The sequence below is a fragment of the Hyperolius riggenbachi genome, chromosome 2 (assembly GCF_040937935.1).
Source record: "Hyperolius riggenbachi isolate aHypRig1 chromosome 2, aHypRig1.pri, whole genome shotgun sequence".
Lineage (NCBI taxonomy): Eukaryota > Metazoa > Chordata > Amphibia > Anura > Hyperoliidae > Hyperolius > Hyperolius riggenbachi.
Genome location: NC_090647.1, coordinates 542,847,576 through 542,864,566, shown reverse-complemented (window position 1 = coordinate 542,864,566; position 16,991 = coordinate 542,847,576). Strand labels below are relative to the sequence as shown.

General features: G+C 47.0%; 1 protein-coding gene and 1 long non-coding RNA gene across 6 annotated transcripts in view; one reads left to right on the top strand and one right to left on the bottom strand.

The window, feature by feature from the left end:
- The window catches only part of CTPS2 (CTP synthase 2), a 300,027-nt gene that overhangs the window by 66,251 nt on the left and 216,785 nt on the right, over window positions 1–16,991 (bottom strand). For all 5 annotated transcript variants that reach the window (XM_068270769.1, XM_068270771.1, XM_068270768.1 and 2 more), the window contains one exon: window positions 16,594–16,649. In XM_068270769.1, coding sequence (XP_068126870.1) covers window positions 16,594–16,649 — 56 coding nt within the window. The remainder of the gene's footprint in view (window positions 1–16,593; window positions 16,650–16,991) is intronic.
- LOC137547316 (uncharacterized) overlaps window positions 9,044–16,991 on the top strand; it is a 92,233-nt gene continuing 84,285 nt past the window's right edge. The window contains exon 1 of the long non-coding RNA XR_011026561.1: window positions 9,044–9,139. This is a non-coding gene — a long non-coding RNA (uncharacterized lncRNA). The remainder of the gene's footprint in view (window positions 9,140–16,991) is intronic.

Sequence of the window (16,991 nt, the reverse complement as noted above, 5' to 3'; positions counted from 1 at the left end):
TTAAATTCCTTCTCTATCTTTCCCCCCCCCCCTCCCCCCCTACCCCTTTCTTCTTTCCTCTACCCCTTTTCCCTTTTCTTCCCTTCCTCCCCTACACCTTTCCCTTCCCCCCCCCTTCCCCCCCGTTTTTCCTTTTCCCTCCCCTCCCTGGTTTGTTTGCTATAATAGCTCTGGTCCCCAGGTTAACACTAAGTGCAGTTAGTGTAAGTGTGTTTGTTCTTTTAACTAATTATGTTAAATTACGCATCCGAGTGGAGGCGTGTATGTGGATCATCAGATGGGACAGATGTGCCGTATATGCGGATGATTAGACGTGATAGATGCTACAGTTGCATCAGAGTGGATGCGCATATGCGGATTACTGGACACAATAGATATGCCACATTGGTATAGACAGCTCTGATTGGTCGGCACTCCGGGCCTCTTCAACATCTATGGGTGACGTCGGCGGCTACTTGCCGCTTGCGTCTCCCAAGTATCCGCCTAGACGCGCCGGGACGGCGCTTCGGCGCCGCCCCTGGTGCGACGTCACTCATGTTCTCCATCAGGTCCGCCGCGAGCGGACGGGTGGAGTGGGAGTGACGATGGGCGGACCAGGGAGGTCATGGAGCGCGCGACCAGGAGGGGCTGAAGAGATGGGAGGATCCAACCTGTGTGTCCTATCATAGCAGCCACATGTAAGTTCCCCATCAGGTCCGATATAGCGGGATCATTTTGATTGGTGGCTAGTAATTTGAATTGATTGGCTGTTGTCAACCATGTTTGCTATAAATGCCAGTGTATGTTTCTTATGATTGTAACCTCCAGCTAAAGCTTGATAAAGAGGCGTGCAGCCTTGAAACGTCGCATTATTTACTGGAAATGCTTTGACGAATAAAAGAGCAAAAGATGATCTAGATGGTGCCGGCTTTTTCTATTTTGATCTGCTGAATGATCCGGAGTGCTGCGGGATCGCTAGCCGGGCACGTCACATTGAAGATTACCATCTGGGAGGGTGCGGTCACTTCATCACTTAATCTAAGTCTGATCCAGCATTCTCGTGTAAAAGTCCAGTAGTTGCGAAGTTTAGTCATGATGATTTTTTTTTGGCCAGTCCTGGTTTTGGTCCTGTCTTGGCTGACCCTGAGGCTCACAGTTCCTTGACATGCCCAGAGGTTTCTCTTGTGCCGGTGTGCCCAGATGTTCTTTGTGTGCCAGAATGCCCAAGTGTGTCTAAGGTGTTAGCGTGCTCTGATGCTTCCTTAGTGGGAACACGTTCTGATATTGCCAGTCTGCCTGCATGCCCAGAGATGGTTCTGGTCCCTGAAAGCCCTGATATTGATGTTTGTCCTTGTGGCCCTGACTCGGGAATTGCCCTAGGTTCCATAGGGGTTCTTGATAGTTCTCCATGTGAGCCTAAGGGGCATTCTGACCTATGGGGATCTCTTTGGAGCTTCAAGGTGTTCTGGGAGGTCTCTGAGAAAACTTGTCCTGGTGCCTTGGACTGGTTCAACAGTGGGTTTTGTGTTGGTAAAGACAGTACCGGTGGGCATTGCAAAGGCTTTGGCGTTTCTGAAATGTTCCTGGAAGGCGGTGGGTATCGCTCAGGGAGTTTCGGAGGGCTTTCTTCTGGAATTCATGGTTCTGATGGGTGTCACACTGGGGCTTGTAGTACTGATGGGCATGGTTCTGTAGGTTCTGGTTCTGATGGGTCCAGTCTTGTGGGGACTGATTCTGGAATTCGGTCTTGCCGGGCTGTCCCGGTCATCATGAATTATCAGTCAGACTGTTTTGTTGGAAATTTCAGTTTTGAAAAGCGTCTGGAATCCACTTTTAAAGGCGGGGGTACTGTAATGATCGCTGCTGCAGCAGCTATTGCTGGAAGTAGTGCTGCAGCTCAGGCAGTTCTGATCTATTTCCATGCAAGCTGTATAGCTTTGTCTGTTTTTCCCTGCTGTCAGCTTGTGACTGATTATCATTCACCTGTGTGGGAATCTGCATGTCTGCTCCCATTGGATGACCTCAGTATAAAGATCTGCTTCCTGCAGGGTTTCCTTGGGTTTTCATAGCTTCAGCTTAAGCCTGTCTTGCTGTCGCTTTAGCCCCCGATCGTGTTTCTTGTTATAAAGATACTTTGCTGGTCTTTGCATCATATATTGGTTCATTGCCAATATATATGCATACCAGCACGTTTATTATTTTCCTTGTATTTGTGTTACGTTAATACATCAGTGTCGCTGATGTATACGTACACAAACTGTTTATATCCTGTGTGCAGTTAGTCAGCTTTCCAGCACGTTTTGGTAGGTTGCGCGTACCGTGACCACCCGTGCTGAGGTAGTTACCCTGCTCCTGGTTCTGTTTGTGGATTGCGTTCATCTCTGCGAAGAGATAACGAATCCTTCTGAATCCTGTTCCTGTTACTGTTTGTGGATTGCGTTCATCTCTGCGAAGAGATAACGAATCCTTCTGAATCCTGTTCTGTTACCGTTTGTGGATTGCGTTCATCTCTGCGAAGAGATAGCGAATCCTTCTGAGCCCTGTTCCCTGTTTTGCTCCAGTGTTAGTCAGCGTTCCTGCTTATGTCATATATCGGTTCATTGCCGATATATACATATGTTAGTCAGACGTTACAAATAGTTTCATTGATAGCTGTAATTGTAATACGCTAGGAAAACCTACTTATTGTATATTTATCTGTGTTACGTTCATCTATCTTAATCCTGCTGTTTTCTGACTATCCTGTCCTGTCTTTGTGAGGCACGCCATCGCCGCATCGCATTGGCTGCCTCATTCCAGTCTGTCTGGTTTTGGACGCTTGCTGTCGCTAAGTAGCCGCTAGCTAGCAAGCGTTCATTCTGTCTACCTGTCCTGATCTCCTCAGTTCTGGTTTATGCGCTCAGCGCTACTTTGCGCTGAGACGTTATAACGAACGAAAGCATTGTTTGTGGCTGTCAGATCTGCACCGGCTCTGTGCGCCACAATCTCCTATTGGAGTCAGTCCTCCCCTCCACTATACTAGGGATAGCCTGTTTCCTTGTGCTAGTGTGTGTACCTCCTCCACGCCAGCTCATGCGTTGCATGCGTTGCATGCTGACTGTGGAGAATACACCACCAAGCGTTACACACTGCTCCTTGCTCCTCATCGCAGGGCCCCTAGCCCCGCTGGCACGGCCGCACGATTCCAGGCCTCCACACCACAGCATTGAGATCCAGCACCCACCATTGCCGCTGGCCCATGAACGAAGAACAAAGGACGCTGCGACCACAGGGTGAGAATCAACTATTGCCTTGTATAGCTCATTGCTGATCTGGGATACGGGGCCGTAGGGGTGTTCTGTTTGTTAATACTGGGGTTGAACTGTCCTACTGAACTGGGTTCTGGGGTGCATCTCTGTGCTGTGTTGATATTGAACTGTGCATCTCTGTGCTATATGCTATATATTGCTGGGTTCTGGGGGGCATCCCTGTGCTGTGTTGATATGGAACTGTGCATCTCTGTGCTATATGTACTATACATTGCCGCATTGGGCTGAACCACTGCTTGCTTGCTGCACCTGAGCTATCTCTTGAGGGCATGCTCTCCATGCCATATCACATAGCCCACCTCCCCGAGACATGCCACACAGAACCACCCTGTCCAGAGAGGTGCTCCTAGGATGGGACCCCCTCGCCAGGGATCCCCCCCTCGCCAGGGACCCCCCCTCAGACTCCCCCCTGTGGAAGGCAGTCAACGCCCACATCACCCACCTGGTCAGGGAAACCAGATACTCCCAAAGTAAACGCCGCCATAGAGGGAGAAGGGCGGGAGCCTGGGTGAGACTCAAGAGGAAGGGACTACGCTCTCCCATCCCTGCCATCCTGCTAGGGAACGTCTGCTCACTCCCCAACAAGGTCGACGAACTGCTCCTACTAATTGGCAGTAAGCCCTCGTTAGCCAGCTGCACCCCGGTTCTCTGTTTCACCGAGACCTGGCTGAATGACGGTATTCCTGACAACTCCATTGGGGTGCCAGGCTATGACCTCCTCCACGCAGACCGCGACCAAGCACTGTCTGGGAAGGCAAAAGGCGGAGGCGTATGCTTCTACGTTAACTCCACCTGGTGCTCCAATACCACCACTCTCAGTATATCATGCTCCCCTGATGTGGAGTTTATAGCCATAAACTGCAGGCCTCAGTATTCCCCCAGGGAGTTCACCTCAATCGTATTGTTTGGAGTCTATATCCCTCTGGACGCAAACACAAAGAATGCCCTGAGTGCACTCAGCGACAGCATCATCAAGTGGGAAACTGCCTTGCCAGAGGCCCTTTTCATCATCCTGGGAGACTTTAATAGCGCAAACCTGCGTCAGGAGTTGCCCCGCTTCAAGCAACACATATTGTGCCCCACCATGAACAGCAACACCCTGGATCATTGTTACACGACTATTAAGAATGCGTACAAGGCCACCCAAGGTGCTGCACTGGGGAACTCGGACCACAACCTAATCCACCTTATCCCCACCTACAGAAGGCACCTGGAAACTACAAAGCCCGCCGTAAAGATCGTAAAAAGGTGGACAGCCGAGGCTAAGACGGAGCTACAGGCCTGCTTCGATTGCACTGACTGGGCGGCCCTAGAGGCACCCTCCCTGGAGGAATGGGCAGAGAACATCATCTCCTACATCAGTTTCTGCGAGGAGATGTGCGTTCCTTCAAAGACCTTCAAGATCTTCCCAAACAGCAAGCCGTGGTTAAACAGCAAGCTGCGCCACCTCAGGAAAGTCAAGGAGGAGGCACACAAGCACGGAACCCCAGATGAGTTCAGGGATGCAAGGAACGCTCTGAATCGGGAATTGCGGGCTGCGAAGAAGGCCTACTCTGACAAGCTGGGCCACTTCCTCCAGTCAAATAACCCACGCGAGGTGTGGAAAGGCCTGAGAGCAGCCATGAACTTCAAACCACCCCCCCAGCATGCGACCCCCAGCACCCCACTGGCTGAGGAACTAAACAAGTTTTACTGTCGATTTGAGCACCATCCCAAGCAGCTGGCCAACCCGGCACCCTTGTCAAAGCCCTCCCCGCAGGTCAAGGGTGACCTAGTGCAAATCGAGGTCCAGGAAGCAGATGTACTTCGTCATCTCCGCAGTCTCAATGCCAGGAAAGCAGCCGGCCCAGACGGGGTGTCACCAACTTGCCTGAGAACCTGCGCGGACCAGCTGGCCCCCACGCTCACCTCCCTTTTTAATAGGTCCCTGGCGGAAGGCAGTGTCCCCTCCTGTCTCAAAAGGGCCACAATCATACCGGTCCCAAAAAAGCCAGGCAACACAGAGCTTAACAACTTCAGACCTGTGGCCCTCACCCCCATAGTCATGAAGATCCTCGAACGTCTGGTCCTTGCCCACCTGAAGCGCCTTGCCAGCCCCCTCCTCGATTCACATCAGTTCGCATACAGGGCCAACAGATCCGTGGACGATGCCATCAACATCAGTCTGGCGTACATCACGGAACACCTTGAAAGACCAAACTCCTACGTAAGAATCCTGTTTTTGGACTTCAGCTCGGCATTCAATACAATCTGCCCAAACATATTGATCGACAACCTGGCACATCTTGGAGCCGGCACCACACTCTGTGCGTGGGTAAAGGACTTCCTCTCAAACAGGACACAACTGGTGAAGCTCGGCAACTGCTTCTCCAGTGTGAGTACGACCAACACAGGTGCTCCGCAGGGGTGTGTTCTGTCACCTCTCCTGTTCTCATTGTACACCAACAACTGTACCTCCTCCGCGGACTCCGTAAAGGTCATCAAATTTGCGGACGATACCACTATCATTGGGCTCATAGGGGAGGCAGGGGAACACGAGTATCGCAGCGAGACTGAGAGAATCTGCAGATGGTGCGAAGACAACAAGCTCGTCCTAAATGCAGCCAAAACAGTGGAATTGATCTTGGACTTTAGGAAACACCCCCCCACACAACAACCAATCTTCATTAACGAGATTGAAGTGTCCAGGGTCCCCAGCGTTAGGTTCCTGGGCACAACCCTAACGAGCGACCTAAGGTGGGCGCAGAACACCACCAAAATCCAGAAGAAGGCTCAGCAGAGAATATTCTTCTTGCGCCAATTGAAAAAATTTGGTATGCCTCAGAAGCTGCTGACCAGCTTCTACACTGCCACTATTGAAGCTACTCTTTGCTCTGCCATTATCGTGTGGTATGCAAGAGCAACCGCCAGTGACAAGTACAAGCTTCAAAGAGTTATCAGCTCAGCAGAAAGGATCATCGGCTCTCCCCTGCCGCCGCTAGACATCCTCTACACCACCAGAATGAAAACAAGGGCTAGCAGGATCTCCCAGGACCCATCCCACCCAGGCTGCGGCTTCTTTAAGCTCCTCCCATCGGGCCCGACGCTACAGGACCACCCGCCCTAAGACTAACAGGCGTAGGGACACCTTTTTTCCCCAAGCAGCCCTCCTGCTGAACTCCTGCCTCCCGTCGGCACGCCAGTCACTCAGGCCAACTTAACCAATCAGCCTGGTCAAGGCACTCTGGAGCCCGGGCCTGTAAAGAACCCAGCTATTACCCTGGTGCTCTTCTTGGCAGAGCTGTACTCAAGGTGCGGACTCTTTAAATTAACTTACTTATCCATGAGCTGCACAATATCCAAACACGGAAGATTTCTGCTCGAAGCAAACCGTATATTGCACTGCATAGACCGTTAAAAATGTGTAGGCACTGACTGTCTCGTTGTACTATTGCCTGTCTTGTCTGTATTACTGTTGTATTGTTGTATTATTGCTATTTTTTACGACTGTCCCGCTTGTTATGTTCATTTTGTTTATGTCACTGTCTATTGTCTGTTGCCATTGCCATGTGAACCACAACCAATTCTGGGTTCGACCACGGTCGCACTTGGCGAAATAAAATGATTCTGATTCTGATTCTGGGGGGGGCAGCTGTCATCTGTCCCTGTCCTCGGCCCCCCTCCTGAAGTTTATGTGCCACCCCCCCCCCCCCCCGCGTCCCTACTCTTTGCGGTATTACGGAATACAGCGGGGAGGGATGAAGGCAGTGCACACAGACTTGCCTCCTCCTTGTTCCAGGCGATGGAGTTCCGGTCTACCTTCACTGCACTACTGCCGCCCTTCAATTCCTGCTTATCAGTTTGGGCTCTAGTGCTCAATCTTATAAGCAGGAAGTACAGGCTGGCAGTAGTGCAAAGAGTAGAGATGGGAAGGCCATCATTTGGAACCTGGAGGAGGCGAGTTTGTGTGTGCGTTGCCTTTATTCCACCCTGCTGCGCTCCGTAATACTGCGGGTAGGAGGTGGGATGCGAGGCGGTGGAGGGGGGGGGGGGAGCAGGGCTGCTCTATAATGCTATGGGGAGGAGGTGGGTATGCACTCTGTAATTCTGCGGGGATGCATGGTGGGGGAGCGGGGCAGCACTCTGTAATGTGGGGTACCTAGGGGAGGGATTGATAGTACATATGTGGCTACAATCAGGGCCGGGCCGAGGCATAGGCTGGAGAGGCTCCAGCCTCAGGGCGCAGTGTAGGAGGGGGCGCACAATTCATTCAGCTGTCATTCCTAATTGTGTTTGAAGCAGAAAGAAATAAGAAAAGGAGATACATGGAAGTGACTACAAGCCAGATAACTAGAGATTAAGGTGTTGGGGGCCCTGGGGTGCCTCTTAGTCTAAGAGCAATCAGTGTGTGATGGCTGGGATGGAGGGGCGCACTTTGGTGTCTCAGCCTTGGGTGCTGGAGGACCTTGTCCCGGCTCTGGCTACAATACTGGGGAAGTGGATGGCAATGTGGCTACCACAGAGCTGGGTGGGAGTGTCTAAAGACTGGGAGGAGGGTGGGCAATGCATACATAATGAAGCAGAGGAGAAGAAAAAGAGTAAGAGAGGAAATGACATCAGGATTGACTTCAGTCAGAGGGAAACAAGGATGGAAAATACCAGGAACAGAATGGTCTTTATTTACTATATAAAACCCCCACCACTAAAATCAATACGTGGACAGTGCAATACATATGTTATGTAAGTAGAGCAAGTATTAATCTACTTTTATGTGTTTTTTTCTGAGATAGTATAGCTGACAGACATAACTTTTCAGCACTTATTGAAAAGGTACCAAAAACCAGGTGAAAAAGTACTATCAATTTTATTTGAGTATTTTTATTTGTTTGCTGGTGTTTAAAAAGTACTAAATTAACAGGTTGGGAAAATAACACCTAGGAAAAAACTCAAAAGAAAAAATTGATTGTATATGGACCCATGTCGGTAAATGCATTTTAAACCACCAGAAAGGAAGAAAATACTCAAAATAATACTGACAGTACTTTTTCATCTACTTTTTGGTACTTTTTGTTTAAGTTCTGAAAAGTTATTTTAAAGAAAATATGAAAAATTATCTTCTTGGAGAAAACTAAGGAAAAAAGTAAATTGCATATGGACCATTGGCATCCCTATTTACCAGTCCGTGTTAGGCCTCTTTCAGACTGGCAGCTGCTCTCCTGAACTGGCCAGGCACTTGCTAGTTCTTGGTACTGTCGCCAGACAGGTGGCCCAACCACAGAGTCCAATCTGAACGCGGCCACAGCTGGGCTCAGACTCGACATGTTACAGTTCTCTGCCGATGGGTATTGCCACCGCATGTCAGCGCGTGACACGTGTGGTGTTACTACTGCAAATTGGCTGCATTTAAATTGCACCCAAATTGAGCTCCCATTCAATTTGATCATTGTATTGTATTGGGGAGAATAGATTATGTGCGATCAATGGATATAGGGAAATATCTGGTCGAACCGATCAGTTTACTTGATCAGGCAGAATGGAAAATATTGGTTGATCGTAAAGGAACAGTTGTTTGTGAATCACCATCGCAGATCTGGCTTTCACAAATGCTGCTAGCAGCCTCTTGGAGTTGGTTGTGGTCTTCAACCCCTCAACAGAATTATTGTTTCTATGCTTTTCACAGCAACCACTTCAATAGGTGTTTGATGGTCTCAGGTGGTTCCAGCAAACAACCAGGCAGTTGGAGGAGGTTGGTTGGAGACAGTTGAGAAGCTGTAAACCCCACCTATTTACAACTCTACATAAGACCAAAGCCAGAAGAAGACATGAAAGTAGACAACCTGATTAGAAGGACCACGGAAAGAGCGTGAAGAAAGGTAGCTGCCCAGGCAAACACTATCCAGCCCTACTGTTTTATGGAATAACATTATTCTGATAAAAAGCATTTTCAGACAATGTAATAACTTGAAATAAATGGATGATGTCTCGGATAGGTGTCTTCCGAGGCCATCTTCTTTTGTCTTCCATTTGGAAGTAGAAAGATGGAAGCCAAATTTAGGGTCACTGATCCCGGCGGGGAACCCTTTTTATGACAACGCGTTGAAATAATGCTGTAACAGGAAGAACACAGGAGAATATTACATCCTCTATTGTTCGTCTTCATTATTCCAGCATCCAACCACGACACCGGCACACAAATTCTCCCGGCATTCCATTCAAAGGTCATCGACTGCGGTGGAATGATGTATATCTTATCACGGAAACGAATGAAGGAGCTGGCCTCAAGATGAATACATCTCCCTACCTATTCATCTTCCACCCAGAAGAATAGCACATGCTCTATTCTTTTCCATCCTCATTATTCCGACATTATGCGAAGACATCTGTCCATTCTACGATGGGATCAATGACCTTTGAGAACACGGTGTCGTTCTTCCATCGAATGTAAAATAAGACAAAGCCCGAGCTAAATAAATCAGCTCTAATAGTTTGTGTTAGTCATACAATTAGGAGTGTGCGCTGCATAAGTCTTGGCAGAATAATAATAAGCTTAGACGAAAATATACGCTCATGGAGATGTCCCACAATCGCTTACCCGTATTTTCTCCAAAATAAAACAGTGTCTAATATTAATAATTTTTAAACCAAAAGATCTGCTAGGGCTTATTTTCAGGGGATATCTTATATTTCTATGAACACACAAGTTCCTGTGCTGTGTGTCCTCCTGCCTTCCCCACTGTGCCACCACTTCCTCTGTTGGATCCACCTTTCGTGTGTCTCAGTGTCCCCCTTGTACCTTTAGTGTCCTTCGGGTGTCCAACTCTGTACCCATGTCCTCCTCTATCCCATGTCCTCCTGTGTCCCGTGTCCTTCAATGTTCCCCTGTATCCTCCTCTTACCCCCAGCTCAATTCCGTGTTGTCCACCATGTCCTCCAATGTCCCACCGCATCCTCCTCTTTCCCCAAGCTCCATGGCGCTGTGTCCCTAATGTTCAGCCTATGTGGAAGAAGTACGGCAACTTGTGTTTCTACTGGAGTTAATGGTCTCATGGATGGGATCATGGCTCTGTTATTGGGCTACCAATCAATGCACTAGCTGAGTAGCAATGAGTGCAGTGATTGGCCCAATGGCAGAGCCATGGCCCTGCCCAGGAGACCATCTGCTCCAGTAATAACACAAGCTGCTAAACTTTTGTACCTTACTGCTGCTAGGGCTTACTTTCGGGGTAGGGCTTATATTTCGATCATGTTTCCTTCTAGGGCTTACATTTGGGGATATCTTCATTTCAGGGAAGCACAGTATTATTGCTATACTGGCAAAAATGAGCTCCCTAGCTGGACAGAAGCATGAACAGGAAAACCGTATTGGTGAATGTGTAGATATGTTTGGGTGCCTTGACACCTTGAAAAGAAAGCACAGAGACAACGGTAGCTCAAATAGCGCAATATGCAATGAAAGGTGGCTATTTGAAGTAAAACAAGAGTTTACTCACAAAGGTGGGTTGCATAAGGGGCAACCGACCACTTGAGGAAGGTGGAGATGTATAACTCAACTCCACTCGGGTGTCCAGCCTGAACTGGATGCGGTCGCATTCTTGGAAACAAAAGGTAGATGACCTTCACTGTGATGAACACTGTGAGTGGCCAAATGGTACCCCTCCAACTAGGTTGTGTGGGGTGAGTGTATCATAAACAAGGGTAAGAGGTGCCCAGGGGTATATAAAACTGAGTTAAAATCCAATAAAATGAAAGGGAAGGTTTACCTCAATAACGTCAATCTTATCAGACAAAGAACATTATTTAGCACAAGCAACGCATTTCGTGTGTCTCAACCCACTTACTCGGGCCAATCACAGTGCCAAAAGGAGTATCAGCCAGAATAGTGAGTGTGATTGACCCGAGGAAGTGGGCTGAGACCCACGAAATGCGTTGCCAGTGCTAAATAAATGTCATTGGCCTCAATTCACTAAGCTTATCTCCTGTCTTTAACCTATTTTAGTTCCTGGACGTAGAAACTACATCCAGGAACCATGCGCATTCCCGGCCGCGGTTCATTAGCCAGGCAATCAGTGAATCGGGCTATGGTGCCCGATCACTGATTCCTCTCCCCCGCTGAAAAAGCGACAGCTTCTCTCGGAAGCTTCGCTTTTTCTGGCTGTAGTGTCCCCCATGCGTCTCTCTAATCGTATGTTACGCTTAGAGTGACGTCATGTAAACAAACTCATGGCCGCCATCTTGTGGCCAAAAAGTAAAACTACAACTAAAAGTAAAAAAAATAAAACTCAACACACATTTACATTATAAATCTATTGTTTACATCCCACCCTCCCAAAACTACCCAAATAAAATAAAATAAAAAAACAAAAACATGTAAATATTTACCTAAGGGTCTAAACTTTTTAAATATCAATGTAAAGATTAAATATTTCTATATTTTTTTTTATTTTAAACTTGTAAATAGTGATAGATGCAAAACGGAAAAAATGCACCTTTATTTCCATATAAAATATTGTCGCCATACATTGTGATAGGGACATAATTTTAACGGTGTAATAACCGGGACATATGGGCAAATACAATACGTGAGTTTTATTTTAAAACTATAATGGCTGAAAACTGAGAAATGATTTTTTTCCGTTTTTTTCTTATTCTTCCTGTTAAAATGCATTTACAGTAAAGTGGCTCTTAGCAAAATGTACCCCCCAAAGAAAGCCTAATTGGTGGCGGAAAAAACAAGATATAGATCAGCTCATTGTGATGAGTAGTGATAAAGTTATAGGCTAATGAATGGGAGGTGAACATTGCTCAAGTGAAAACGACGGAACGCGAATGGGTTAATAACGTTTCTAGAGTGATCACCATAGTGATGAGGCAAGTTGTGCTCAGGAAACATTTTACCTCAGGCAACCCTAAAGTTAACTCTTCTGTCTTTAAGTTAACTCTTCAATCCTTAAAATAACTCTAGAATTCTAAAGTTAAAGACAGGCTGTTAATTAACTGCATGTGAAAATAACTACAGAGGAGGTAACTAAACCTCTTGAGGTCTGCAGTGTTAACCTCCTTCTCCCCCCCCCCCCCCCCCCCCCCCGCCCCATAAAGACAAGGCCAATTTTCACAAAATAGGCCACTGCAGCTTTTAAAGGGAACTTTAACTGAGAAGGATCTGGATGTTTACTTTTAAACAATACCAGTTGCCTGGCAGTCCTGCTGATCTCTTTGGCTGAGTAGTGGCTGAATCCCACCTGAAATAAGCATGCAGCTAATGCAGTCTGACTTAAGTCAGAGCACCTGATCTGCATGCTTGTTCAGGGGCTGTGGCTAAAAGTCACCTAGACACAGGATCAGCAGGAGAATCAGGCAACTGGTATTATTTTAAAAGAAAAAATCCATATCCTTCTCAGTTTAGGTTCCCTTTAAGGCCAAGCTGCAGGGCCACGCAACACAGCACACAAGTGATCCCCCCCCCCCTTTTCTCCCCACCAACAGAGCTTCCTGTTGGTGGGGTCTGATTTTTTTTTTACTAAAACCCCTCCCTCCCCTCAGCAGCCAATCCTGGTGATCAGCTGTCACAGGCTTCTGCCTATCAGAGCCGATCGCTCTCTTGTCCCCCAGGGGGACAGCCATGTCACACAGCTGTCCCCAGTACAGCGCTGCTGCAGATTACAGCGCTGTACACTGTAAATAGCCGTCTAACAATCTCCCAAGCGGCAATCGCCGCTCGGAGACTGAAGGCGGGGCGGAGTTCCGCCCCCCGAGCAGGAGATGCGCGCGCAACCTGCGTGCGATCTCCTGCAAACTGCTGCCCCAGGACTTTACGCCGATCGACGTTAGGCGGTCCTGGGGCTGCCGCCGCGGCCACGTCCATCGGCCAGACGCGGTCGGCAAGCAGTTAACTACAGAAGAGGTAACCTAAGGAATGAAGATATAAGATAACTCTCTCACTGTGTGGAGGTAAGTTTTTTTTCTTGCCTTATTATCTTCAGCATGATCTTAGTGAATTGAGGCTATTGTCTCATAAGATTGTTGTTATTGAGGTAAGCCACCTCTTTCCTTTCTTTTTATTGGATTTGAACTCAGTTTTAGATACCTCTGACTCCTCTTACCCTCGTCGGTAAATGTGTAGTATGGAGATGTTGTATTGCGCATACAAAAAGTACATACAAACGTCGTGCTTATTCATTGCTCCATTTTCCTGTGTGATCTACCATTCGATTCAATCATTTATCAGATCAAGAGAGAATCGATCATGTTCCATTCTGCTTGACCTTTGGAAATTGGAAAAAATCTGATTGAGTCAAAAAATGTACTCGATCAGGACAGATGCCAGTAAAACAATAGGCTACCGTTCACATTATTCCAATCAACACAGAATTAACGTTATCTTTCAGAGCATGGAGTCACAGGATCTCGCTTGTGTGGGCCACTAGTCCATCCACTTTCAATCGGCCGCACTGTTGATCACCCAATAAAGTTGATCGCTTAATTACTCGATGGAAAATTGAAGCATGTATGGGGACCTTAAAGAGGACCTTTTACCAAGGATTGAACTTCATTCCAATCAGTGGCTGATTCCCCCTTTCCCTTAGTGATAGTTCTGAAGCCAGTAGAAAATATACCTTGTCTCCCAGAATGCTCTGGTAGGAGAATTTTGCATAGCTAAGCAGCCTAGGCTAAACATCCCTGGGAGGCGGGGCTGCATACCAATATACAACAGTATGTAGTTATAGGTAGTGTTTCTGATGCTGTAACCAGGAAAATGTCCATAAAAATTGGTATTCTAAATAATTTTCTACATTCTACTATATGTCACTACAGGCCTCTTATCCCATTAACAGCTTCAATAGAGTTATCTCATTTGAGATAAGTGCACTTTTGACCTCAGTCGGCAGAACTTGTGCTGTAAATTTTTGGGATGATCTCTCTCTACTAGCAGAAAATAAAGAAACTGAAAGCTGTTATTGGTATTGTCTCGCACTGCCCCCTAGTGACAAGTGGCCATAAATGCACATTACAGCAGTACTAATTAGAAGCAAGAAAGTGTAACAAATAAAGAAATAAAAAATTTTCTAAAATAATTTGACCTGGAGAAGTTACAAGCCCTCTAAATAAATTGGCTGCTAAAGGGTAAAAAGAAAGCAAACAAAGCTTTCCTTCGGATTAATATGTGCTGGATATTATGCCATAATATCCAACAAGTAGCTGCATCCCTTCCCTCGCCTCCTCTCGGGACAGTATAATGTATAGATGCTCACACACAATTCTGTAAATACCTACCGGTATACTGAAATGATTATTTATGCTCTGCAACCTGCTGAATGCTGATAAACCCGGGTTTAATGAGCAGAACAACGGCTAATTCTTATTTTTAGACTGACACATTCCTTATGCAAACCCCAAACACAGTAATATATGAAAATGATTACAATGTATATGCCAAAGTATTTCTCCATATTAGAATGAGCTGGTAATTTGTGTAATATGTTTAGCAGTACGGGGGTGACGTGCCAGAGGCAAAGCTTAAATGAGAATAAAGTATATTCATTTCATCATTATTTTCTCAATCCGCCATGGTGTGATTTAGTGTCGTCAATATACACTTCCTCCATTGGCAAATCTCTGCATGATTATGTATGTTGTACCCTGTTTGCCTTGTATAGCTTTGTCCTTTGTTGTGTAACCTTGTTACGTCTGTCATCCATTGTATCGTAGTATTTATTGTCCACCAATGCGTAATATGTTGCCACTTTATAAATACACTAAATAATAATAATAATGTTTTCTCCAACTGCTGCTCGCACAAACATAAATGGAGAACCAGGGAGATTGTCTTCTGATGTTCGGCTTGTGCCAATCGTAGTCAGGGGTGTTACGGTGGCCATCAGTGATTACATTTCCCAAATGTTCAACAGGCCGTTCTGATTGATGAGATCGATCGGAAAGAAACATTTGGATACACCAAAGGAGGAGAAAGTGATAAGTAATCCGAAAAGACCAAAATAATTATTTCAAAACTTTGATCGTGGGGGGAGGGGGAGTTTAAGGTTACAGGTCACTGATTAGGCATCGCTTGGGGGGGGGGTTGGGGTGTTACAGCAAACCTGAAAAAAACGTATGATATAATGAATTGTATGTGTAGTAGCGGAGATGCTCAAATCCGAACTTTGGGTGATTCCGGATAGTTGTTATCCGGATTTCACCCAGTAAACCTGTGCGGGGTGGGTGGGGGGGTCAAGCTTACCTGTCTGACATCTTCTTCGGTCCGTCTCTCGGCGCCTCCCACGATGCAGTCCACTTGGCGGTCACGTGATTACAAACACTTCCTCCTTCTGGGTTGAAGGAGGAAGTGTGTACTCAGGTAACGCTCGTGGACCGCATCGTGGGAAGCGCCGAGGGTACTGTTCGCAGCGCTGTACATGTAAATACATGGCGGTTTCGCCGTGCAACAGTCTTCAGAGTGACGGTCGCCGCTTGGAGACTGTCATAGGCTTCTGCTTGTCCCCCAGGGGGCTGTCCCCAGTACAGCGCTGTTGCTGATCGCAGCACTGTACAAGTAAACACGCGGCGGTTTCGCCGTGTAATAGTCTTCCGAGCAGCGATGGCCGAAGAGCTCCGCTCCGCCCCCCAAGCAGGAGATGCGTGATCTCCTGCAAACTGCTGCCCCAGGACTTTACGCCAATTGTTAGTCCGGGGGCTGCCACCGCGGCCACGCCCATCAGCGCGACGCTTTCGGCAAGCAGTTAGGATTAGGCGCCAGGTGGTAGGTGGAGTCTTTTAACGTTAGGCGATGGTGGGAGTTTTCAAGGTAAGACATTGGTGCGTGTGTGTGTGTGGGGGGGGGGGGTCTGTTCCGGTCAGGCAACGGAAGGGAGGTGGATAGGGTCAAGCATCGGCAGGGAAGAGTTAGGCTTAGTCGTTGTGTGTGTTTGGGGGGGGGGGAGGGGGCAGAGTTAGGCATCAGTAGAGGGAGGGCTCTGTGTGTGAATAGGGTTGGGTTTAGCTATAGTAAATATTGATACTGATATTTTATTATTGCCTATTTCGGGTGCCTAAATTTACAGGCTGCCCTTTTTTGCATGCACATTCCTTGCAGACGGGGACAGAAATAAAGAAGTTTTAAAAAAACAAAAACAAAAAACAGTAGAAGACAGATTTAGCCTCTTTCCCTACTTTCTAAAACTAAAATAAGTACTTCTATATAAGGTAAGATGTAATTCACCTGTAAACCTGCAGCAGTGCCAATATACTTTTGCCTATAATTGACTTCCGTATTCCGTTTCATTCTCTGAATAACAGAAAGCCACAATAAGAGCTGATATGTGAGAATACTTGCCTCGTACCGGTGTCTGTGCCGCTCTTCAACAGACTCCGCATTATCATAGAGCTGCTCTGAAAAACAGAAATTAATTATACTAATTAATTAGCACAATCCAATACTTAACCATGCAGACTTATGCGAGTCATACATTTTAATGCCTTGCTTGTTTGCAGAGATTATTTCAACCTATGCGAATACATTAGTAAACACCTCCGCCGTGTGCGGTGGAACTTGGCACGCTTCAGACACGTGCATGAAAAGTGGGTTGGCTGCCTTTGGGTTTTCCATCTAATGTTTTTTTAATATCTGCACTGCGATCAAAACAAACACGCGGCGCACTGACTTGGGAGGTTGGATTTTTATACTGATAAGAGCATGGAAGACACAGAGTCGGCTCTGAGCAATAAAGGAAC